Source organism: Bombina bombina, chromosome 10 (assembly GCF_027579735.1).
Source record: "Bombina bombina isolate aBomBom1 chromosome 10, aBomBom1.pri, whole genome shotgun sequence".
Taxonomy (NCBI): domain Eukaryota; kingdom Metazoa; phylum Chordata; class Amphibia; order Anura; family Bombinatoridae; genus Bombina; species Bombina bombina.
Window position 1 is genome coordinate 50,100,458 of NC_069508.1, and position 24,828 is coordinate 50,125,285.

General features: G+C 41.4%; 1 protein-coding gene across 1 annotated transcript in view; it reads left to right on the forward strand.

Annotated features, from left to right (window-relative positions):
• PTBP2 (polypyrimidine tract binding protein 2) overlaps positions 1 to 24,828 on the forward strand; it is a 142,774-nt gene that overhangs the window by 33,333 nt on the left and 84,613 nt on the right. The window contains exons 6-8 of the mRNA XM_053694058.1: positions 7,241 to 7,405; positions 7,495 to 7,605; positions 7,761 to 7,956. Of these exons, the coding sequence (XP_053550033.1) occupies positions 7,241 to 7,405; positions 7,495 to 7,605; positions 7,761 to 7,956 (472 nt within the window). The remainder of the gene's footprint in view (positions 1 to 7,240; positions 7,406 to 7,494; positions 7,606 to 7,760; positions 7,957 to 24,828) is intronic.

Below are 24,828 nucleotides of genomic sequence, written 5' to 3' on the forward strand. Positions count from 1 at the left end.
GATGGTGGTTAAATCCACCTTTTTACAAACACTTTATGGGCGCTGATGTATGTAGAGTGTCAGTGTAAGGGGACATTTGCAGCTTCCTACTTAAGTAGCTTAAACGAATATCCCATATTCCTTTTTTGTTGGGAGTTTGTGTCAGTGGGGGTTAACAGTTTATTTTTGCTACATTAGATACATAGCAAACTAGCCGCTGACAGTTTGAGGGCTGTCAAGTGAGGCTTATTGTGGCATACGTCTGCTTTTGTCTTTGTCAGAGTTTTTTCTGTGTTTCTTATATCGGCTTAGTCTGGTTAAAGGGACAGTCAACCCAAAAATTACTGTAACTTATTTAGATTAGTTAAATAACAATCTTTATAGTAAACTGTAGCCGAATTTCCATCAAAATAAACTTTGGCAGAAAATAAACTTACTAGATCTCATCTTGCAGTTTTGAAATGGCCGCTTGACCCCTCCTTCTTTGACGTCTTCCAAAAGCTTGCACTAGTACAGGATCTCTAGTCTCGTCCCTGCGCGCTCCTGCAATTTCACAGCTGTTCATACCCGGCACTCACTGCCTCTCATCCATGCTGTGCGCTGTGTGTTACAGAGAAGGAGAGGCAGTGAGTGCCGGGCAGGCAGCGATATGATGGTCTGTGCTTTAGTTAATACTCCAATGAGATTAGAGAGAAATGTTTTATTTTTATTGTATTTCCCTGCACAGTAGTGATGATCACATACACAGGCACAGATCCCCTCAGCTAGAAGTTGAGATAAATTATTTTCCTGGGTTTACTTTTAATAAAAATATATTGGCTAATAGGGGTGAGGGCAGTGGGCAAAAGGCACAAATGTTCCTCGGTGCGTGTCCCCTACACTGTTAGAAAGTCTTCGCGGGGAGTCGGGACCCTGGGACTCCTCATCATCATCTTCCAGCGGAGGAGGAGGAAGAGGCTTCTTTAGATTCACACACTCCGCTCCTCTTGGCAGCAAGAAGATTCCCCCTCCCCAACCCCTGAAGACTGCAGGGAAAGACCTATGGACACACATACCCAGGCTGAGGATCCTTGCTCCCGCTGCCCACTATCAGCTGTTACTGATCTGAGGAAGATACGCACAAAGCACCCCCAACCCACAGGCATCACGGCACAGCATTAGGTCTACTATCCAGGAAATGTGCGCACATTAATAGTTAACTGAAGTGACCGTTTTTCCTGGATAGTAGAGCTAATGCTGCAGAGCAGTGTAGCACTGTGCACCGTTTAAACTTCCCTTACACACCAGGCCCCGCCCGACACTGCTCATAGACACTCGGATTAGCCGACAGCGACTTATTTGTATTTTCAGTCTCCTATAGTTGAGCTTTGCATAAGGAGTTATGGAAATAGATCTGACATAATGGCAGCTTTGGAGTTGTTGGATGTTAGCTAGACACTGACTGCAGAGGTAGCTGAAACTCTTGACACCGCAAGTACAATCAGCGCTATTATGCTATATATATATATATATATATATATATATATATATATATATATATATATATATATATATATATATACATGCTATAGTTGAGCTTTGCATAAGGAGTTATGTTTCACATTCTGTGTGAATGGTGTATCCGCTTGTGCATATAGCATAATAGCGCTGATTGTACTTGCAGTGTCAAGAGTTTCAGCTACCTCTGCAGTCAATGTCTAGCTAACATCTGCTAGTCACTTAGAATCTCAGTCTAGGAGAGTCGGCACTGATGTAAGTCTGCTCTCAAGATGTTGAAACCGTTTAAACTTCCCTCACACACCAGGCCCCTCCCGACACTGCTCATAGACACTCGGATTAGCCAACAGCGACTTATGGAGTTATGGAAATAGATCTGACATAATGGCAGCTGTGGAGTTGTTGGAGCAGAGTATACAGAGTTTCAACATCTTGAGAGCAGACTTACATCAGTGCTGACTCTCCTACACTGAGATTGTGTCAGTTTACTGTTCTGGTCTAACACAGCTTCAGAAATGCGTGCTTTTACTTTCGATGCACAGTTTCTGTTCAGCCGTTCACATGACTACTCTTCCGCTCTCAGATCTGATCGGAGCGCGTCGGCTGTGAAACGTTTTTGTGAGACCGGCAGTTTTATTCCTGGCAGGATTTTCCTACTCCGGTGGGGAAGGTAGGGCACCCCAGTCCGCTGAGGTGTAGAGGTCCTTATTTAGGGGTACGTTTTTGAGCGCAAATTCGCTCTCCGTAAATTTAAAGTGACAGTGTCAACTTTATAAATAAAAAAAGATTTTATTCTTGTCATTCCTCAATCTCTGGTTTAAGATATGGACATGGAGCAGGATCCTGTCCTTATAGGTAAATGTTTGTTGGGTCTAGAGACCCAAATTGTGTTACCAATGCAATTGTGTTCCTCATGTCTAGATAAAACATTAAAATGTAAAGATACATTTCTTTTTTCTGAACCTAATCTTTTTTTTCTGAACCCAATGCCACAGCTTTCTCCTCAAATGTCCCAAGCCTCAATGACGTCTGCTGTATCTGCGGCATTATCTGCTTTTCCTATGTTGGGAAAACGCAAAGGCAAATCTAAACATTTTTCAGATGTTAAGGTGTCTGTTTCATCTGCTGCTATGAAGGTGGACCTCCCTCATAAGTCTGATGAGGAGGGTAACTCGGTAGCCTCTGAGGGTGAAATCTCAGATTCTGACAGTATAATTCCTTTTGTCTGATTCTGAAGAGGTAAACTTCAGATTTAAAGGGACAGTCAAGTCCAAAAAAAACTTTCATGCAATTTTAAATAACTTTCCAATTTACTTTTATCACCAATTTTGCTTTGTTCTCTTGGTATTCTTAGTTGAAAGCTAAAACTAGGAGGTTCATATTCTAATTTCTTAGACCTTGAAGACTTCCTCTAATCTGAATACATTTTGACCACTAGAGGGCATTAGTTCACATGTTTCATATAGATAACATTGAGCTCATGCACGTAAAGTGACCTAGGAGTGAGCACTGATTGGCTAAACTGCATGTCTGTCAAAAGAACTGAAGTAAGGGGCAGTCAGCAGAAGCTTAGATACAAGATAATTACAGAGGTAAAACGTGTATTATTATAACTGTGTTGGTTATGCAAAACTGGGGAATGGGTAATAAAGGGATTATCTTTCTTTTTAAATGACACAAATTCTGGTGTTGACTGTCCCTTTAAGCTTGAACACCTCTGTGTACTGCTAAAGGAGGTTTTAGTTACTTTGGACGACTCCTACGCTTCTGTCGCTGTTAACCCTAAGAAATCTAGTAAACTTTATAAATACTATGATTTTCCTTTCGTTGCGGAAGTATTTCTGGTTCCAGACCGTGTCAGAGATCATAGCACAGGAATGGGATAAATCTGGGATACCTTTCTCCCTGTCTCCCGTTTTTTTAAAAAGATGTTTCCTGTTGCTGACTCCATTTGAGACTCATGGCACACAGTGCCTAAGGTAGAAGGGGCTATCTCTACTCTGGCTAAGAGAACCGCGATTCCTATTGAGGATAGCTGTTCTTTTAATGATCCCATGGACAAAAAGCTGGATGCTTATCTATAGAAAATGTATGTTCATCAGGTGCTTCAATGGCAACCTGCAGTTTGTATTGCCACAATAGCAAGTGCAGCATCTTATTGGTGCAATGCCTTGTCAGAACTGATTTTAGAGGACACTCCGTTGGAGGAGATCCAGGATAGGATTAAGGCTCTCAAACTAGCCAATTCCTTTATCACTGATGCTAACATGCAAGTAATTAGACTGGGAGCCGTCAGGCTTCACTGAACTAGGCCGCAGGGCTCTGTGGCTAAAATCATGGTCAGCTGGTGTTACCTCCAAGTCTAAGCTTCCGTGGCTACCTTACAAGGGTAAGACCCTGTTTGGTCCTGGTATGGCAGAGATCATTTCTGAAATTACCTTTCTACCACAAGACAAGAATAGACCTAAAGGACGTCAAAGTAATTTTCGTTCCTTTCGTAACTTTAAAGGTCAAAAGTCTTCCTCTCCTTCCTCCAAGCAAGAGCAGTCCAAGTCTTCTTGGAAACCCAATCAGTCTTGGAATAAGGGAAAGCAGTCAAAAAAGCCCTCTGCTGAGACTAAGTCAGCATGAAGGCTCTGGTCCGGGATCGGTCAAGTGGGGGCAGACTTTACTTTTTTCATGAAGCGTGGATAAGAGATGTCCCAGATCCTTGGGCTGTGGACATAGTATCTCAGGGTTACAAAATAGAATTCAAATCTCTGCCTCCCAGGGACAGATTTTTCCTTTAAAGGTTATTTGCGGATCGGGTAAAAAGAGAGACATTCTTAAGGTGCGTTCAGGACCTTTCCTCCCTGGGAGTGATTGTTTCAGTTCCAGTAAGAGAACAGGGTCTAGGATTTTATTCAAATCTGTGGTTCCCAAAAAAAGAGCGAACCTTTCGACCCATTTTAGACCTAAACTTTCTCAACAAGTTTCTCAGGGTACCATCCTTCAAAATGGAAACCATTCGTTCCATTCTTCCTTTGGTCCAAGAGGGTCAGTTCATGACGACCATAGTCCTGAAGGACACGTATCTGCATGTTCCCATCCACAGGGATCATCACCAGTTCCTGAGATTCGCTTTTCTAGACAAACACTTTTTTTTAGTTTGTGGCTCTTCTGTTTGGCCTTGCAAAAGCTCCCAGAATCTTCTCAAAGGTTCTGGGGGCTCTCTTGACAGTTGTCAGGTCTCAGGGAACTGCAGTGGCATCTTACCTGGACGACATATTGGTTCAGACGCCATCTTTTCAACAAGCAAACTCTCATACAGGGATCTTGTTGTCTTTTCTACATTCCCATGTCTGGAAAGTGAATCTGGAGAAGAGTTCCCTTGTTCCAGCTACAAGGGTGGTTTTCTTAGGGACCATCATCGATTCCCTATCTATGAAAATGTTTCTGACGGAGGTCAGAAGATCCAAGCTTCTTACTACTTGCCTCTCTACCGTCTACTGTTCGGCCATCAGTGGCTCAATGTATGGAGGTAATTGGTCTGATGGTCGTTTCCATGGACATCATTCTCTTTGCTTGATTCCATTTGAGAGCTCTGCAATTACTCATGCAACGGAGACCATTCAGATTTATCTCAGAGGATAGATTTAGACCAGTTGACAAAAGACTCTCGTGTTGGATTTCTCAGGATTATCTGTCTCAGGGCACATGTTTCCAGAGACTTTCCTGGGTGATTGTGACCACAGATGCCAGCCTGCTAAGCTGGGGAGCAGTCTGGGACTCGTTAAAGTCTCAGGGCCTATAGACTCGGGAGGAGTCCTCTCTTCCAATAAACATCTTGGAGTTGAGCGCGATCTTCAATGCTCTGATGACCTGGCCTCAGTTGTCCTTAGTCCGGTTTATCAGGTTCCAGTCGGACAACATCACCTCAGTAGCTTAGATCAGCCACCAGGGAGGAACTCTTGAGTTCCTTGGCCATGAAGGTGACTCACATTCTGCAGTGGGCGGAAGCTTACAATTGTCTTCTATCTGCCACCCACATTCCAGGAGTGGACAACTGGGAGGCGGATTTCCTGAGCAGACCGACCTTTAATCCCGGGAGTGGGCTCTCCATCCGGAGGTGTTCTCCAGGTTATCCCTCAAGTGGGGGTGCCGGAGTTGTATCTGATGGTGTCTCGACAGAACGCCAAGCTTTCAAGGTCAAGAGATCCTCAAGCCGTCCTGATAGATGCTCAGGCGGTTCCTTGGGACTTCGGTCTAGCATACCTGTTTGATCTCCTTCTACGAGTCATTGCTTGTATCAAACAGGAGAGAGCATCAGTAATTCTAATAGCTCCTGCATGGCCTCACAGGATCTGGTTTGCGGACCTAGTGAAGATGTCATCTCTTCCGCCTTGGAGGTTACCTCTGAGCAAGGACCGTCTAACTCAGGGTCCTTTCCTCCATTCAAATCTTGTTTTTTCTGAAGATGACTGCTTGGAGATTGAACGCCGAGTTCTGGCTAAGCGTGGGTTTTCTGAGTCTGTTATTGATACTATGATTTAGGCTCGCAAGCCTGTTACTCGTAAGATTATGGTGTAAATACCTTTATTAGTGTGAATCGAAGGTCTACTCTTGGAGTAGGGTCAGGATTCCTAGAATTTTGCCTTTCCTCCAGGATGGTCTGGAGAAAGGATTGTCGGTCAGATTTTTGCATTAACTATTCTTTTACATAAGCGTCTGGCGGATGTGCCAGATGTTCAATCCTTTTGTCAGGCCCTGGTTAGAATCAGGCCTGTGTTTTAAATCTGTTTCTCCCAAAGGTGGTTTCAGATATAAATATTAATCAGGAGATTGTTGTTCCTTCTCTCTGTCCTAATCCTTCCTCTCATAAGGAACGTCTGTTGCACAACTTAGATGTGGTGCACACTCTAAAATTTTACCTGCAGACGACTAAGGATTTTCGCCAGTCTTCTGCCCTGTTTGTTTCTCTGGAAAGCGTAAGGGTCAGAAGACTACTTCTACTTCTCTTTCCCTCTGGTTGAGAAGTATGATCTGTTTTGCTTATGAGACTGCTGGACAGCAGCCTCCTGAAAGACTTGCAGCTCATTCCACTAGGGCTGTCTCCTCTCTTCTTGGGCTTTCAAAAATGAAGCTTCTGTGGAACAGATTTGCAAGGCTACAACTTGGTCCTCTCTGCATACCTTTTCTAAATTCTACAAATGTGATACTTTTGCCTCGGCTGAGGCTTCCTTTGGGAGAAAGGTTCTTCAAGAGGTGGTGTCTTCTGTTTAGGTCTGCCTGTCTTATTCTCTCTCCCTAATCATTCCGTGTCCTCTAGCTTGGGTATTGGTTCCCACTAGTAATTAGAATGACGTTGTGGACTTTCCATGTCCGGAAAGAAATAAATTTATCAGGTAAGCATAATTTTTTATTTCCCCCCTGTACATATTTTGAACAGTCCCGTCTTAACTGAACTAAATAGCATACTAGTTAAAAGAACACTGGATTCCTGCATTTATTGGATGTATTTTAGAGAGGGTGTTTTAAATATATAAAAAATAAATATTAAAAATCTGATATGAAATGTAGTAATACTTGTTTTTTCAATAGAGGCATTTAAAACCCAATCCAAAATTGTAATTGTTGCATTGCTGTTTGAAAATAGTTTCCTTCTAAACCAATTGTGTTGTGTAGAGCAACATAAAAACTGCACCACGTGTTAAAAATAAATATCGGACTTATGAAAATTTGTCCTGCTTTTTATTTCCTTTTACGGTGTGATCGTTAATTTCAGCGTGCTCAAGCTGTTCTCCAGGCTGTTACAGCAGTCCAGGCAACAAATACTTCTGTGAGTGGCACTGCGGGAAGTGAAAATACATTGTCTTCAGCACAAAGTCCAGTACTGAGAATAATTATTGACAACATGTATTATCCTGTAACTCTTGATGTCCTTCACCAGGTATGCACAATTTTATTGTGATTTCTTTGCTTGTCTAATTCTTGATTATGTAAGTAACAATTTTTATTATGGTTTTTTTTTTAATATAGATATTTTCAAAGTTTGGAACAGTTTTGAAGATAATCACATTCACAAAGAACAATCAGTTTCAAGCTCTGCTTCAGTATGGAGACCCTTCTAATGCACAGCAAGCAAAACTAGTGAGTAAAAAACAAATCTGCATTTCATTTTCTGATTGGTTAGGTGTCAGCTATATGTGAATATGTTTTTATGTATATTTGTAATTATGGTCATTTGCATTTCTTTAGATTTTTGTTTATGCTGTTTCTTTATAAAGATTATTTTCCATTTCTAGGCTTTAGATGGTCAAAATATTTACAATGCTTGCTGTACCCTACGGATTGATTTTTCCAAGCTAGTAAATTTAAATGTTAAGTACAACAATGACAAAAGTCGTGACTATACTCGTCCAGAACTTCCCTCTGGAGATGGGCAGCCTGCATTAGATCCAGCTATTGCTGCCGCATTTGCCAAGGAGACATCACTTTTAGGTAAGCATTTTTTGTATACTTGTGTCTATATAAGACATAGTGTATAATGGCCCTTATTATATTGCTGTAACTGGGGTTAAGCCACTGTGCTGGGGTTAAACACATAGCATGGCGGGGCTAGTGATAAAATTGACAAATTATAGTATGTGTAATATTTTTCACTATAATGACCTTTTTAACTAAATATAATAAATAGTGAGAAGAATGAAAAAGCAATTGTGCCATTTTACAATGCAATTTTCATCCAGATAAGTTTATAAGAGGATGCTGGATCTGTGAAAAGCAAATAACTTATAGTGTACATTCCCATCCATTAGTGTGTTAAAATGGTGTCTGGCCCTTATTGTTAGGTAGTATTTTTAGTGCACCTATATTTTTATCCTAATATGGTGTTTTTTAGTAGCTCATACATACACAAGTATAATCCTCTAAACCAGTTTGTGCATCTGGAACTCTTCAAGTTTGTCTGTATTATGATGGCTCTAATGTGGTTTAAAATAAATATTATACCGTGTGTTTCTCTTTAGAGTTGTTAAATTTTTGTTTTTTTATTGGCTTAAGCATAATCTAACTGTATCTCCTAGTAGGAAAAAAAGTAACCCTTAACTGTAGGTCACATAGTTTTAAATATCTAGAAAACAGAGAATTGTGTTTCTTCTATCCTTAAAATATTGTTGTAGCTGTTTAATATTTGTATGAAGTCATCTTACATACCACATGCAGGTAATTTGTAGTTAATTTCATTCAGATTGTTTCAATTTTTTATTTTCATTGTAGTTCTGGCTTTCAATTCTTCTATTTTTCTTGATGTATCAACATTTTCAGATTCACAATTCATTCTGGTCTTTTCCCTATATTGCTTATCCACTTGCTGTTGGTTACCTACAACCTGTAGAGCTGCTTGGTGCTTTTTGGGGGGGAATGAATTTTGAATTTACAATGTTTATTTGCATTTGTTTGCTAGTTTTCCAAAACATTGTCCCAAAATGTTCAACAATTTACATGTCATTTACATATATGGGGTTTTGTACAGTTATTACAGGTACAAATCTCCAAATCTGGAATTCCAAAGTCCAAACCTATTCTGGAACCAAAACTTTTTAATTCACATACAGGTGAAACCCTAAAAATTAGAATATCGTGCAAAAGTTAATTTATTTCACTAATGCAACTTTAAAGGTGAAACTAATATATGAGATAGACTCATTACATGCAAAGCAAGATAGTTTAAGCCGTGATTTGTCATAATTGTGATGATTATGGCTTACAGCTCATGAAAACCCCAAATCCACAATCTCAGAAAATTAGAATATTACATGCAATCAATATAAACAAGGTTTGTACATAGAACAATATCGGACCTCTGAAAAGTATAAGCATGCATACTGTATGTACTCAGTACTTGGTTTGGGCCCCTTTTGCAGCAATTACTGCCTCAATGCGGCGTGGCATGGAAGATATCAGCCTGTGGCACTGCTGAGATGTTATGGAAGACCAGGATGCTTCAATAGCGGCCTTCAGCTCTTCTGTATTGTTCGGTCTCATGTCTCTCATCTTTCTCTTGGCAATGCCCCATAGATTCTCTATGGGGTTCAGGTCAGGCGAGTTTGCTGGCCAATCAAGCACAGTAATCCCACGGTCATTGAACCAGGTTTTGGTGCTTTTGGCAGTGTGGGCAGGTGCCAAAATAAAAATGAAGTCAGCATCCCCATAGAGCTCGTCTGCAGAAGGAAGCATGAAGTGCTCCAAAATCTCCTGGTAGACGGCTGCGTTGACCCTGGACTTAATGAAGCACAGTGGACCAACACCAGAAGATGACATGGCTCCCCAAATCAACACAGACTGTGGAAACTTCACACTGGACTTCCAGCATCTTGCAGTGTGTGCCTCTCCATTCTTCCTCCATACTCTGTGTCCTTGGTTTCCAAATGAGATGCAAAATTTGCTCTCATCAGAAAAGAGGACTTTGGACCACTGAGCAACAGACCAGGTCTTTTTTTCTTTAGCCCAGGTAAGACGCTTCTGACGTTGTTTGTTGTTCAGGAGTAGGTTGACAAGAGGAATACAACATTTGAAGCCCATGTCCAGGATCCGTCTGTGTGTGGTGGCTCTTGATGCACTGACTCCAGCCTCAGTCCACTCCTTGTGAAAGTCCCCAACACCTTTTGAATGGCCTTTTCCTGACAATCCTCTCCAGGCTGCAGTCATCCCTGCTGCTTGTGCACCTTTTTCTTCCACACTTTTCCCTTCCACATAACTTTCTATTAATGTGCTTTGATACAGCACTTTGGGAACATCCAACTTCTTTTGCAATTACCTTTTGAGGCTTTCCCTCTTTATGGAGGGTGTCAATGATGGTTTTCTGCACAACTGTCAGGTCAGCAGTCTTTCCCATGATTGTGATTCCTACTGAACCAGACTGAGAGACCATTTAAAGGCTCAGGAACCCTTTGCAGGTGTTATGGCTTAGTTAGCTGATTAGAGTGGGACACTTTGAGCCTAGAATATTGCACCTTTTCACAATATTCAGATTTTCTGAGATTGTAGATTTGGTGTTTTCATGAGCTGTAAGCCATAATCATCACAATTATGACAAATCACGGCTTGAACTATCTTGCTTTGCATGTAATGAGTCTAGCTCATATATTAGTTTCACCTTTTTAAGTTGCATTAGTGAAATAAATGAACTTTTGCATGATATTCTAATTCCTCTTACTTGGTGTATTCAGTCCACGGATTCATCCTTACTTGTGGGATATTCTCAATCCCTACAGGAAGTGGCAAAGAGAGCACACAGCAAAGCTGTCCATATAGCTCCCCTCATGCTCTGCCCCCCCAGTCATTCTCTTTGCCGCTCTAACAAGTAGCATCTCCACGGGAGGGTAAAGAGTATGTGGTATTAGATTTGTAGTTTTTAATTTCTTCAAACAGGAGAAGGCTTCGGTAATTCTGATAGCGCCTGCGTGGCCACGCAGGACTTGGTATGCAGACCTAGTGGGCATGTCATCGGTCCCACCATGGAAACTGCCATCGAGACAGGATCTTCTAATCCAAGGTCATTTCAAGCATCCAAATCTAGTTTCTCTGCAACTGACTGCTTGGAGATTGAACGCTTAATCCTAGCTAAGCGGGGTTTCTCTGAATCAGTTATAGATACTCTGATACAGGCCAGAAAGCCTGTCACCAGGAAAATTTACCATAAGATATGGCGGAAATATCTTTGTTGGTGTGAATCCAAGGGTTACTCGTGGAGTAAAGTTAGGATTCCAAGGATATTGTCTTTTCTCCAAGAATGTTTGGAGAAAGGTCTGTCAGCAAGTTCCTTAAAGGGACAGATATCTGCTCTGTCTATTCTGTTACACAAGCGTCTAGCAGCTGTACCAGACGTTCAGGCGTTTGCACAGGCCTTAGTTAGAATCAAGCCTGTCTATAGACCTGTGTCTCCGCCATGGAGTCTAAATTTAGTTCTTTCAGTTCTTCAAGGGGTTCCGTTTGAACCTTTGCATTACATAGATATCAAGTTATTATCTTGGAAAGTTTTGTTTTTAGTAGCTATTTCTTCTGCTCGAAGAGTTTCAGAACTATCTGCTTTACAGTGTGATTCACCCTATCTGGTGTTCCATGCAGATAAGGTTGTTTTGCATACTAAACCTGGTTTCCTTCCAAAGGTGGTTTCTAATAAGAATATTAACCAGGAAATCATTGTTCCTTCTCTGTGTCCTAATCCAGTTTCTAAGACGGAACGACTGTTGCACAATCTTGATGTGGTTCGTGCTTTAAAGTTCTATTTAAAACCAACTAAAGATTTCAGACAAACATCATCCTTGTTTGTTGTGTATTCTGGTAAGAGGAGAGGTCAGAAAGCGACTGCTACCTCTCTTTCATTCTGGCTGAAAAGCATAATCCGATTGGCTTATGAGACTGCTGGTAAGCAGCCTCCTGAACGAATTACAGCTCATTCCACCAGAGCTGTGGCTTCCACATGGGCTTTCAAGAATGAGGCTTCTGTTGAACAGATTTGTAAGGCAGCGACTTGGTCTTCACTGCATACATTATCGAATTTGTAAAATTTGGCGACTTTTGCTTCTTCGGAGGCTATTTTTGGGAGAAAGGTTTTGCAAGCAGTGGTGCCTTCCGTTTAGGTTACCTGACTTGTTCCCTCCCTTCATCCGTGTCCTATTGCTTTGGTATTGGTATCCCACAAGTAAGGATGAATCCGTGGACTGAATACAGAATTTATGCTTACCTGATAAATTACTTTCTCTTACAGGTGTATTCAGTCCACGGCCCGCCCTGATATTTAAGTCAGGTTCAAATTTAATTTACAATAACTACAGTCACCACTGCACCCTATGGTTCTCCTTTTTCTCCTAACCGTCGGTCGAATGACTGGGGGGGCGGAGCCTGAGGGGAGCTATATGGACAGCTTTGCTGTGTGCTCTCTTTGCCACTTCCTGTAGGGATTGAGAATATCCCACAAGTAAGGATGAATCCGTGGACTGAATACACCTGTAAGAGAGAGTAATTTATCAGGTAAGCATAAATTCTGTTTTTTCGAGTTTCACGTGTGTGTGTGTGTGTGTATGTATGTATATGTGTGTGTGTATATATATATAATTATCAAAAACTACTTTCTTTCATGAGGTAGTTAGGGTCCATGAGCCATTACAGTTGGGATTAATCTCCCTCCACAGAGCTTGAATCCCTCCCATCTTAATGTTTGCTTTCACAAGAGAACAGGTGAAAGGTGCATGGTTGGATTTATTCTATTGAAAGGGGTGCTCAAACTGGTAGTGAGGCCCATCATCCCCCTAAATGGACCAAGAGCGGTGGGGTGTACAGGAGTTCCAGGGCTGATAAATGTAAATCTCTTGCAGTTATTTACCAACCACAGGGGTTACAGGGACTTGTCCTTTGTCACCTACTGTTGGAGCTGCATCTGAGTACTTCCTTTAAGGGATGCTGAGTTGTTGTCTCCTAACTAGGATGGGGGGCTTTACTACTGGACTTAGGTAAGTTCAGTACGTGAGTGCAAAATTGGCAAGTCTTTTTTTCTCCTTACTCACAGCCCAGTATGGCATACTGTATTGCTGAGGTACTAGAAACCAATGGGACTTATAGTTTGTCTCTCTCTTAACTTTTACATTTTAACTTTTAAATTGTAACTTTCATCTTAATTTTTGAGGTGCTGGTTTATAGTACAGCGGTTTTAGTGCAATGGCAGTTAGCTCATGGGTTATGTTCGGTGCACACTGGAGGGGTTATTGATCTTTGGAGATTCAGTATCTTTAGTGAGTGTGCTATGACACTGCCGGGGTTACAAGCGATTTTTTTTTCAGCGCTATGAGTAAATGCTGCCATAGCGCTCTGGCAATGGCAGGGTTCTTTTGTTTTCTCGCGCACAGCGCTGAGTTTCAGACCTCCCATTTCTGCTTTTTTTTTCCTTTTTAGCACCTGGGATGGCTATATTCAGCTCATCGTTCTGATGAGTGCTTTTTTTCCCCCTTGATGAGCGGCACACTGGATATTGATTCTGTGTGAGCTGCTTAGAAGGGGTAATGTACCAGTGCATCAGGAGCTTTGTGATGGGGTGCTAGTCATGCAGTCCACAGTGGGGACCCATTTTTTGTGCAACATAGGAAAGTTATTCTGCAAATTTAAGACCTCTTTGCTTGATGGCATGGAGATTGAATGTTTAGTTCTTCATTGAGGTTTCTCAGATTCTGTGCTAAAACACTTATTTAAGCCAGGAAGCCTATTGCCAGAAAAACTTACTACAAAACTTGAAAGGTGTTTTTGTCTTTGTGTTAATCAATATGATTCTTTTTTAATGCCAATGATTTTGCAATTACTTCAGGATGGGCTAGATAAGTATTTATCGGCTAGTTCCTTGAAGGGTCATATTTTAAGCCCCTTTCTGTTCTATATTCCAGATAATTAGACCTTTGTTCTTACGTCAGAATCAGACCAGTAGTCAGAGCAGGGTCTCTTCAAGTTCATCCTTTTTGAACCTGTGCATAAGGTCGTTATTCAACTTCTGTCCTGGAAAACCTTGTTTTTTTCTGGCCATTTCACCAGCTAGGAGGGTTTGTGAACTATCTGCCTTGTCCTGTTACCCTCCTTATTTGGTATTTCATCAGGATAAGGCAGTGTAGAGAATACATGATTTTTGTTATCGAATGTGGTTTCTGCGGTGAATATTAACCAGGGGATTGTGTGGTAACCTTGTAATGTTGTTCTCTAAATAATAAGGAACATTCCTTAGATAATTTAGATGTAATTAGAGCTTTGAAGTTTTATCTTTGAGCCACAAAAAAATTTAGACATTCGTCATTTTTGATTATTCATTTTTCTGGGCAGCCTAAGGGTTAAAAAGCTTTAACAGTCACTTTGGCCTCCTGGATAACAGCTAATTCGACAAGATCAGTTTCCACATCTTGGGCCTTCAGAAATGAGGCATCTATTGAACAAATTTGCAAGGCTGCTACTTGTACTTCTCTCCGTACTTTCACAACATTTTATCGATTTGATGTGTTTGGCTCTTTGGGGCCGCTTTGGCAGGAAATTTCTTTACGTAGTACCGTCTTGTTAATGATGTGCATGCACAGTTTTGCTCCCACCATTTTTTCCTGATTTCATGTACTCCACGGGTGTTGAATCCCAACTGTTATAAATTGTGGACTCTCACCATACATTTCTTTCTTTCATGGTAAGAGTCCAAGAGACCCACCTACAATTATTTAATTCTTCTGGCATGCACCTCATTACCCTGCTTTGTCCTTCCTGCTTTTCTGTTTTTCTCTCCATATTGGCTATATGGCAGACTGATGAGAATCAGGAAGTGGGAGGGATTAAAGCTCTTGATGTGTTGATAATTTCTTTAAGACACAATGAGTCCATGGATCATCATAATTACTAATGGGATATTCACCTCCTGGTCAGCAGGAGGAGGCAATGAGCACCACAGCAGAGCTGTTAAATAGCTCATCCCTTCCCTCCCACTCCAGTCATTCTCTTTGCCTACGTTAGTGATAGGAAGAGGTAAAGTGAGGTGTTAGATTAGATTCTTCAATCAAGAGTTTATTATTTTTAAAGTACTGCCAGAGCGTGTAGCCGTAGTCCATATCAGTCTCTTCAGTAGAGCTTTTGGTGGCTTTAGAGCAATGGGAACTTGTGGGACATAATTCTCACTGCGCCTCCCATACATTTGTGCTGCCCTGCTTGTAAAAGTCTGAGGGAAGAGAATATACTCGGTACTTTTTTTGTTCCACAGGCCAATGTGAGGAAGAGGACCTCGCAAGCCAAGTGGACTGCCCTCCTGCCGGGCAGATTTCTAAGGTAAGCTAAGTGCTAAATTCTTTTTTTCTGGGGGAGATTACATACACAGAAAAATTTAGCGCCCTATATACCCTACATTGGACACTAGATGACACTGACCCTTAGAGGAAAGGGGCACATGTTATCTGGCAGGGAATGCAGGCACTGGAGGACGTGGGGAAGTGGCTCTGTTTTTTTATAATTGAGCATATTTGCAACTCCCAATGGCTTGTTTTACTTTGCAGCCGTCTGGGAGGTTTAACCTGTTTTTGTTAATGTTAAGGGGTAAGCAGATTAGCTGCTATGCTAAAAGTTGGCTTGTTTTAAATTGGTAGCCGACCGGGAGGTTATTTAGTATTGCCATGTTGCATGTCAGCGTTTATTACTTTTCAGAGCGCGGCTTCTGTTTTTCTTTTTGCCGCCCGGAAGTTAGCTGGAGATGCCCGCGATGGGCATGGCTAAGTTATGCGCCATTGTTTGCGCATTCCTTTGTTTCTTTCCCGGGGTCTCAGAGTGAGGTACTCTCTGAAGAGAGTTCTGCGTATGCCTTCGTAGCTGCACTGTATGCAGCGGAGGCTTTTATTTCACTATAACTTTGAGTGTTGCGGTTGCCTTCTCTGCTGCGTTGAAAGTCGATGTTGCAGAGAGGCTTCTCATAAACCATCAGTATATTGTGTGCTACGGATACCTTCTCGGCTGCATTGTGATCATGCAGCAGAGGGGCTTCACACACAGTAAGGGCCAAGTTCAAATCCTGACGAGTCTTGTACCAGTGTAACCTGTAATCTTTGATTGCGGTCTCTATATTGTGTAATACAGCAGAGAGGCTTGACTCGCTATATCAAATTTAGGCTTCAGTAGTCAGGGTGACAATGTGCTTGTGTTCATCCGATGCCTGGATGATTCCCTACATAATTTAAATTTCTTATATCTAAGGGAATCTTCTTTGTTAAAAATGAGACGATGTATTTAACAATTAAAGTGACAGTACTATCCGTTTTTAATAAACAGATTAATTCAACAAGGTCCAAGAGGCTTTTTCACCTTATTAGTTAGTATATTCAATGTTAAGGGGACAAGGTTAGGAGTTTCCTTTATCATTTAAAGTCACTGTAACTTTTGTGATGATCAGTTTTATTTAATAAAAAGTGAATAAGGATGTTATTTACACATTATGTCTTGATACTTCTGTAGACTTTCTGTTCCCCATGTAATTAAGAGGTTTTTTTTTTTACAAAAAAAAAAAAAAAAAGAATTTTTCAGAGCTAAAATTGCCTCGGATGTTTGCAGAAGCATTCGGACAATGTTCAATATTTTTTGCAGTCTTCTCCTCAAGTGTCCTAAAAACTTAGCGTCCATTCATCCAGTGCCCTGCGCTTCCTTCACGACTCCTCTTGGAGTTATCTTGCAAAACATTGTTTCCCTCTGTGCTTGTCAGGTGTGTTGTTGGCTTTTCCCATGCTGCAGGGAGAGCTCAAGAGGAAGACTAAATATTCAATGAGTGAGGTTTTCTGTCAAAAAGCCAGACAGATAGCTCATCGTTCTAATGCACTGTTACAGAGATCTGTGACAACCCAAGGGTTGCAGGTTCGATCCTGGCTAGGTCCACTTAGCCTTTAATACTATCTTAGTGGTTCCCTCAAGTTACATGAGGAAGGGGATACTTCATCCAGTAAGGTCAATATATGACTACCGTGGACTTAAAGGATGCATATCTTCATATTCCTATCCACAGAGATCATCACCAGTTCCTGAGGTTTGCCTTTCTGGACAAACACTTTCAGTTTGTGGCCCTTCCGTTCGGACTGGCCACGGCACCCAGGATCTTCACAAAGGTTCTAGGGTCTCTGCTGGTGGTTCTCAGACTGCGGGGTATTGCAGTGGCGCCTTATCTGGACGATATTCTGATCCATGCGTCGTCTTATCAGCTGACAAAGTCTCATACCGACATTGTCCTATCCTTTCTAAGGACTCACGGGTGGAAGGTGAATCTAGAAAAGAGTTCACTGATTCCACGGACAAGGGTTCCTTTCTTGGGAACTCTAATAGATTCTATATCCATGAAAATTTTCTTGACGGACGTCAGAAAGTTAAAGATTCTGAATACATGCCGAGCCCTTCAGTCCACTCCTCGGCCATCAGTGGCTCAGTGCATGGAGGTAATTGGATTGATGGTGGTGGCAATGGACATCATTCCGTTTGCTCGTTTTCATCCCAGACCGCTACAACTGAGCATGCTCAGGCAGTGGGATGGAGATTATGCAAATTTGTCTCCTCAGATAGATCTGGATCAGGAGACAAGAGACTCTCTTCTTTGGTGGTTGTCGCCGGATCATCTGTCCCAAGGGACGTGCTTCCACAGACCCTCATGGGTGATAGTGACAACGGACGCCAGTCTACTAGGTTGGGATGCAGTCTGGAATTCCCTGAAGGCTCAGGGTGTGTGGACTCGGTCGGAGTCTCTACTTCCAATCAATATTCTGGAATTGAGAGCAATATTCAATGCGCTTCAGGCTTGGCCTCAGTTGGCTTCGGCCAAATTCATCCGTTTTCAGTCGGACAACATCACGACTGTGGCTTACATCAATCATCAGGGGGGAACAAGGAGTTCCTTAGCGATGACGGAAGTATCCAAGATAATTCGGTGGGCAGAGACCCACTCTTGTTATCTGTCAGCAATCTACATCCCAGGAGTGTACAACTGGGAAGCGGATTTTTTGAGCAGACAGACGTTTCATCCGGGGGAATGGGAACTTCATCCGGAGGTCTTTGCCACCCTGATTATCAGATGGGGCGGACCGGAGCTGGATATTATGGCGTCTCGTCAGAATGCCAAGCTCCCGAGATGCGGATCCAGGTCCAGGGATCCTCAGGCCGAACTGATAGATGCCTTGGCAGTGCCTTGGTCTTTCAACCTAGCTTATGTGTTTCCGCCTTTTGCTCTCCTTCCCCGGGTGATTGCTTGGATCAAACAGGAGAAGGCTTCAGTGATTCTCATCGCCCCTGCGTGGCCTCGCAGGACTTGGTATGCCGATCTGGTGGGCATGTCACCTCTGCCACCGTGGAAGCTTCCATTGAGGCAGGGCCTTCTCATTCAGGGACCCTTCGATCATCCGAATCTAGTTTCTCTGCAGCTGACTGCTTGGAGATTGAATGCTTGATTTTATCTAAGCGAGGGTTTTCTGATTCGGTCATTGATACCTTGATTCAGGCACGTAAGCCTGTTACTAGAAAGATTTACCATAAAATATTGCGTAAATATCTTTATTGGTGCGAATCCAAGGGTTACTCATGGAGTAAGATTAGGATTCCTAGGATTTTGTCCTTTCTCCAAGAAGGATTGGAGAAGGGGTTATCAGCAAGTTCCTTAAAGGGACAGATTTCTGCTCTGTCTATTTTGCTACACAAACGTCTGGCAGATGTTCCAGATGTTCAGTCTGTTTGTCAGGCTCTGACCATTATCAGGCCTGTGTTTAGGTCAATTGCTCCTCCTTGGAGTTTGAATTTAGTTCTTAATGTTCTTCAAGGGGTTCCGTTTGAACCTATGCATTCCATAGATATTAAGTTATCTTGGAAAGTTTTATTTTTGGTTGCTATTTCTTCTGCTCGCAGAGTTTCTGGGATTTCTGCTTTACAATGTAATTCTCCTTATCTTATTTTCATTCTGATAAGGTGGTCTTACATACCAAACTTGGTTTCCTTCCCAAGGTTGTTTCTAATAAAAATATTAATCAGGAAATTGTTGTTCCATCCTTGTGTCCTAATCCTTCTTCTAAGAAGGAGCGTCTGTTACATAACTTGGACGTGGTTCGTGCCCTGAAGTTTTACTTGCAGGCGACTAAAGATTTTCATCAATTATCTTCATTATTTGTTGTTGTTTCTGGAAGATGTAGGGGCCAGAAAGTTATGGCTACCTCTTTCGTTTTGGTTGAAGAGCATCATCCGTTTGCCATATGAAACTGCTGGACAACAGCCTCCTGAAAGAATTACGGCTCATTCCACTAGGGCTGTGGCTTCCTCATGGGCATTTAAAAACGATGCTTCTATTGAACAGATTTGCAAGGCTGCAACTTGGTCCTCTCTTCACACTTTTTCAAAATTTTACAAATTTGATATTTTTTCCTTGTGTGAGGCTGTTTTTTTTGAGAAAGGTTCTTCAAGCAGTGGTGCCTTCTGTTTAGGTTCCTGTCTTGTTCCTCCCTTTCATCCGTGTCCTATAGCTTTGGTATTGTATCCCATAAGTAAGGATGAAATCCGTGGACTCGTCATATCTTGTAAAAGAAAAGGAAATTTATGCTTACCTGATAAATTTTTCTTTTACGTTATGACGAGTACATGGCCCATCCTGTCATTTCTCTAAGACAGGTCTTTATTTTTATTAAACTTCAGTCACCTCTGCACCTTGGCTTTTCCTTTCTCTTCCTAACTTCGGTCGAATGACTGGAGTGGGTGGGAAGGGAGGAGCTCTATATACAGCTCTGCTGTGGTGCTGTTTGCTCCCCCTGCTGACCAGGAGGTGTAATCCCATAAGTAAGGATGAAATCCGTGGACTCGTCATATCATGTAAAAGAAAAGGAAATTTATGCTTACCTGATAAATTTATTTCTTTTACGATATGACGAGTCCACGGCCCAACCTGTCATTTTTCTAAGACAGATCTTTATTTTTTATTAAACTTCAGTCACCTCTGCACCTTGGCTTTTCCTTTCTCTTCCTAACTTCGGTCGAATGACTGGAGTGGAGGGAAGGGAGGAGCTATATGTACAGCTCTGCTGTGGTGCTCTTTGCTCCTCCTGCTGACCAGGAGGCGTAATCCCATAAGTAAGGATGAAATCCGTGGACTCGTCATATCGTAAAAGAAATAAATTTATCAGGTAAGCATAAATTTTCTTTTTTCTTACCTGGGTTATAGTCTTTTTTTTCATTTGGCTGCTTTTTCATTAATTTTGCGGGCAAAATTAGGCTTGCGAGGGCGCAAAATGCCAAAGTTTATTGCGTCATTCTTGGCACACTAATTTTTTTGGCGCAACGGTACGTCCGATGATGCAAATTCGTAATTTCTGGCGTCTTAGTTGACGCCAAGTTCCTTGCACAAGGTTGCGTCTACAATGACGCGAGTGTGTCATTTCCGGATGTTGTTGGCGCTACAAAAAATTCAGTTTGCGTTGTGCATCATACTTGCCGCCCAATAATTTCATTATTTTAAACCCCATTCCTATATGCCTCTTGCCTTTTTCTATATCAGAGAGCTATGCTGTTTGCATTTTTTTCCCATTCCTGAAACTGCTAAATAAGCAAATTGATAAATTTGCTTTATATGTTGTTTTTTCTCTTACATTTTGCAAGATGTCTCAATCTGATCCTGTATCAGAAACCACTGTTGGAACCCTGCTGCCTGATAACAGTTCTAACAAAGCTAAGTGCATCTGTTGTAAATTTGTGGAGATTATATCTCCAGTTGTGGTATGTAATAGTTGTCATAAGTTTTTACATGCAGAGAATGTGTCCATCAGTAATAGTACAGTGCCTGTTGTTCCTTCAACATCTAATGTACATGATATACCTGTGAATATAAAAGATTTTATTGCTGATGTGATTCAGAAGGCTTTGTCTGTATCCATCAGTAGAAGTTCATTACCTGTTGCTGTTCCCTCAACATCTAATGCACAAGGTATACCTGTAAATTTAAAATAATTTATTTATGATTCTATTCAGAAGGCTTTGTCTGCCATCCCGCCTTCTAATAAACGTAAAAGGTCTTTTAAAACTTCTCATAAAGTTGATGAAATTTTAAATGACCGACAACATACTGAATCATCCTCCTATGATGAGGTCTATCTGATTCAGAAGATCCTTCCTCAGATATTGACACTGACAAATCTTATTTATTTAAAATGGAGTATATTCGTTCCTTGTTAAGAGGTGTTGATTACATTGGATATTGAGGAAACTAGTCCTCTTGATGTTAAAACTAGTAAACGTTTAAATTCTGTTTAAAACCTCCTGTGGTTACTCCAGAGTTTTTTCCAGTTCCTGATGCTATTTCTGATATGATTTCTAAGGAATGGAATAGGCCTGGTACTTCTTTTTTTCCTTCTTCAAGGTTTAAAAAATTGTTTCCTTTGCCAGCAGTTACATTGGAGTTTTGGGAAAAGATCCCCAAAGTTGATGGGACTATTTCCACTCTTGCTAAACATACTGCTATTCCTATGGAAGATAGTACTTCTTTTAAAGACCCTTTAGATAGGAAACTTGAATCTTATCTAAGGAAAGCTTATTTATATTCTGGCTATCTTCTCAGGCCTGCCATTTCTATAGCTGATGTTGCAGCTGCATCAACTTTTTGGTTGGAAAGTTTAGCGCTACAGGAAATGGATCTTAGCATTGTTCACTTGCTTCAACATGCTAATCATTTTATCTGTGATGCCATTTTTTATATCAAAATTGATGTTAAATCTATGTCTTTAGCTATTTTAGCTAGAAGAGCTTTGTGGCTCAAGTATTGGAATGCTGACATGGTATCTAAGTCTAGATTACTATCGCTTTCTTTCCAAAGTAATGTTATTTGGTTCTCAGTTGGATTCGATTATTTCAACTGTCACTGGGGGGAAGGGAGTTATTTTGCCTCAAGATAAAAGACCTAATAGTAAATCTAAAGCTTCTAACCGTTTTAGTTCCTTTCGACAAAATAAGGCACAGAGACCTAATTCTTCCTCCAAAGAATCTGGTTCCAATTGGAAACCTTCTTCAAGTTAGAGTAAATCCAAACCGTTTAAGAAACCAAAGCCAGCCCCCAAGTCTGCATGAAGGTGCGGCCCTCATTCCAGCTCAGCTGGTTAGGGGGCAGATTAAGATTCTTCTAAAACAATTGGGCAGATTCTGTCCAAAATCAATGGATTCAGAGTATTGTCTCTCAAGGGTACCGAATAGGATTCAGAGTAAGACCTCCTGTGAGAACATTTTTTCTCTCACGCATACCAGCAAATCCAGTAAAGGCTCAGGCTTTTCTGAAGTGTGTTTTAGACCTGGAACTTTCAGGGGTAATCATACCAGTTCCGTTTCAGGAACAGGGTCTGGGGTTTTATTCAAATCTATTCATTGTCCCAAAGAAAGAAAATTCATTCAGGCCAGTTCTGGATCTGAAAATTTTGAATCGTTATGTGAGAGTGCCAACTTTCAAGATTGTGACTATAAGGACTATTCTGCCTTTTGTTCAGCAAGGGTATTATATGTCCACAATAATCTTACAGGATGCATATCTTTATATTCCGATTCATCTAGACCACTATCAGTTTCTGAGATTCTCTTTTCTAGACCAGCATTACCAATTTGTTGCTCTTCCATTTGGCTTAGCGACAGCTCCAAGAATCTTTTTAAAGGTTCTCGGTGCCCTACTCTCTGAAATCAGAGAACGGGGTATTGCAGTGTTTCCTTATTTGGACGATATCTTGGTACTAGCTCAGTCTTTACATTCTGCAGAATCTCACACGAATCAACTAGTGTTGTTTCTTCAAATACATGGTTGGAGGATCAATTTACCAAAAAGTTATTTGATTCCTCAGACAAGGGTCACCGCTTTAGTTTTCCAGATAGATTCCTAAATATTCCTGATATTCACTGTTTTGTATAGGCTTTGGTCCGTATGAAGCCTATCATTAAATCAATCTCTCCTCCTTGGAGTCTTAATTTGTTTTGAAGGCTTTACAGGCTCCTCCGTTTGAGCCTATGCATTCTTTGGACATTAAACTAATTTTTTGGAAATCTCTTCTGCTAGAAGAGTTTCCGAATTATCTGCTCTTTCTTGTGAATCTCCTTTTCTGATTTTCCATCAGGATAAGACAGTTTTACGGACTTCATTTAAATTTCTACCTAAGGTTGTGAATTCTAACTATATTATTAGAGAAATTTGTTGTCCCTTCTTTGTGTCCAAATCCTAAGAATTCTTTGGAGAGATCCTTGCATTCTTTGGGTGTGGTAAGAGCTTTGAAATATGTTGAAGCTACTAAAGATTTCAGGAAGACTTTGAGTCTATTTGTTATCTTTTCTGGTTCTAGGAAAGGCTCTGAAGGCTTCTGCCATTTCCTTGGCATCTTGGTTAAAGCTTTTGATTCATCAGGCTTATTTGGAGTCGGGTCAGGCTCCACCTCAGAGAATTACAGATCATTCTACTAGATCAGTCTCCACTTTGTGGGCTTTTAAGAATGAAGTTTCAGTTGATAAGATTTGCAAAGCCGCAACTTGGTCTTCTTTGCATACATTTACTAAATTCTACTGTTTTGATGTGTTTGCTTCTTCGGAAGCAGTTTTTGGTAGAAAAGTTTTTCAGGCAGCTGTTTCAGTTTGATTCCTCTGCTTATGTTTGAGTTTAATCTTTTCATTATGAGAATAAACTTATATTTTGGGTTGTGGATTTATTTTTTTCAGTGGGAAATTGCTGTTATTATTTTATCCCTCCCTCTCTAGTGACTCTTCTGTGGAGTTCCACATCTTGGGTATTACTATATCATACGTCACTAGCTCATGGACTCTTGCCAATTACACGAAAGAAAAGATAATTTATGTAAGAACTTACCTGATGAATTCATTTCTCCAACATTGGTGTGTCCGGTCCACGGCGTCATCCATTACTTGTTGGATATTCTCCTCCCCTACAGGGAAAGGCAAGGAGAGCACACAGCAAGAGCTGTCCATATAGCTCCCCCTCTGGCTCCGCCCCCCCCCAGTCATTCTCCTTGCCGCTCTGAACAAGTAGCATCTCCACGGGGATGGTGAGGAGTTTGTGATGATAATTTTTCAGTCATACCCTCACACCAGTCTGAAGTGGCAGTGAGGGAGGGTTTCTCAGATGGAGAAATTTCTGATACAGGAAGAATTTCTCAGCAGGCAGAACCTGATGTTGTGACATTTAAATCAGAGCATCTCCGCGCATTACTTAAGGAGGTGCTATCTACTCTGGATGATTGTGACAATCTGGTCATCCCAGAAAACTTGTGCAAGATGGACAAGTTCCTAGAGGTCCCGGTGCACCCTGATGCCTTTCCGATGCCTAAACGGGTGGCGGACATAGTGAATAAGGAGTGGGAGAAGCCAGGCATACCTTTTGTCCCTCCTCCTATATTTAAGAAATTGTTCCCTATGGTCGACCCCAGGAAGGACATATGGCAAACAGTCCCTAAGGTCGAGGGGGCGGTTTCTACACTAGCCAAACGCACGACCATTCCCATTGAGGACAATTGTGCTTTCAAAGATCCTATGGATAAAAAATTGGAGGGTTTGCTTAAAAAGATTTTTGTACAGCAAGGTTACCTCCTTCAACCTATTTCATGCATTATTCCTGTCATTACAGCGGCGTGGTTCTGGTTCGAGGAACTGGAAAAGTCGCTCAGTAGGGAGACTCCGTATGAGGAAGTCATGGACAGAATTCACGCACTTAAGTTAGCTAATTCCTTTATTTTAGACGCCGCTTTGCAGTTAGCGAGATTAGTGGCGAAAAATTCAGAGTTTACAATTGTGGCGCGCAGAGCGCTCTGGCTAAAGTCTTGGTCGGCGGATATA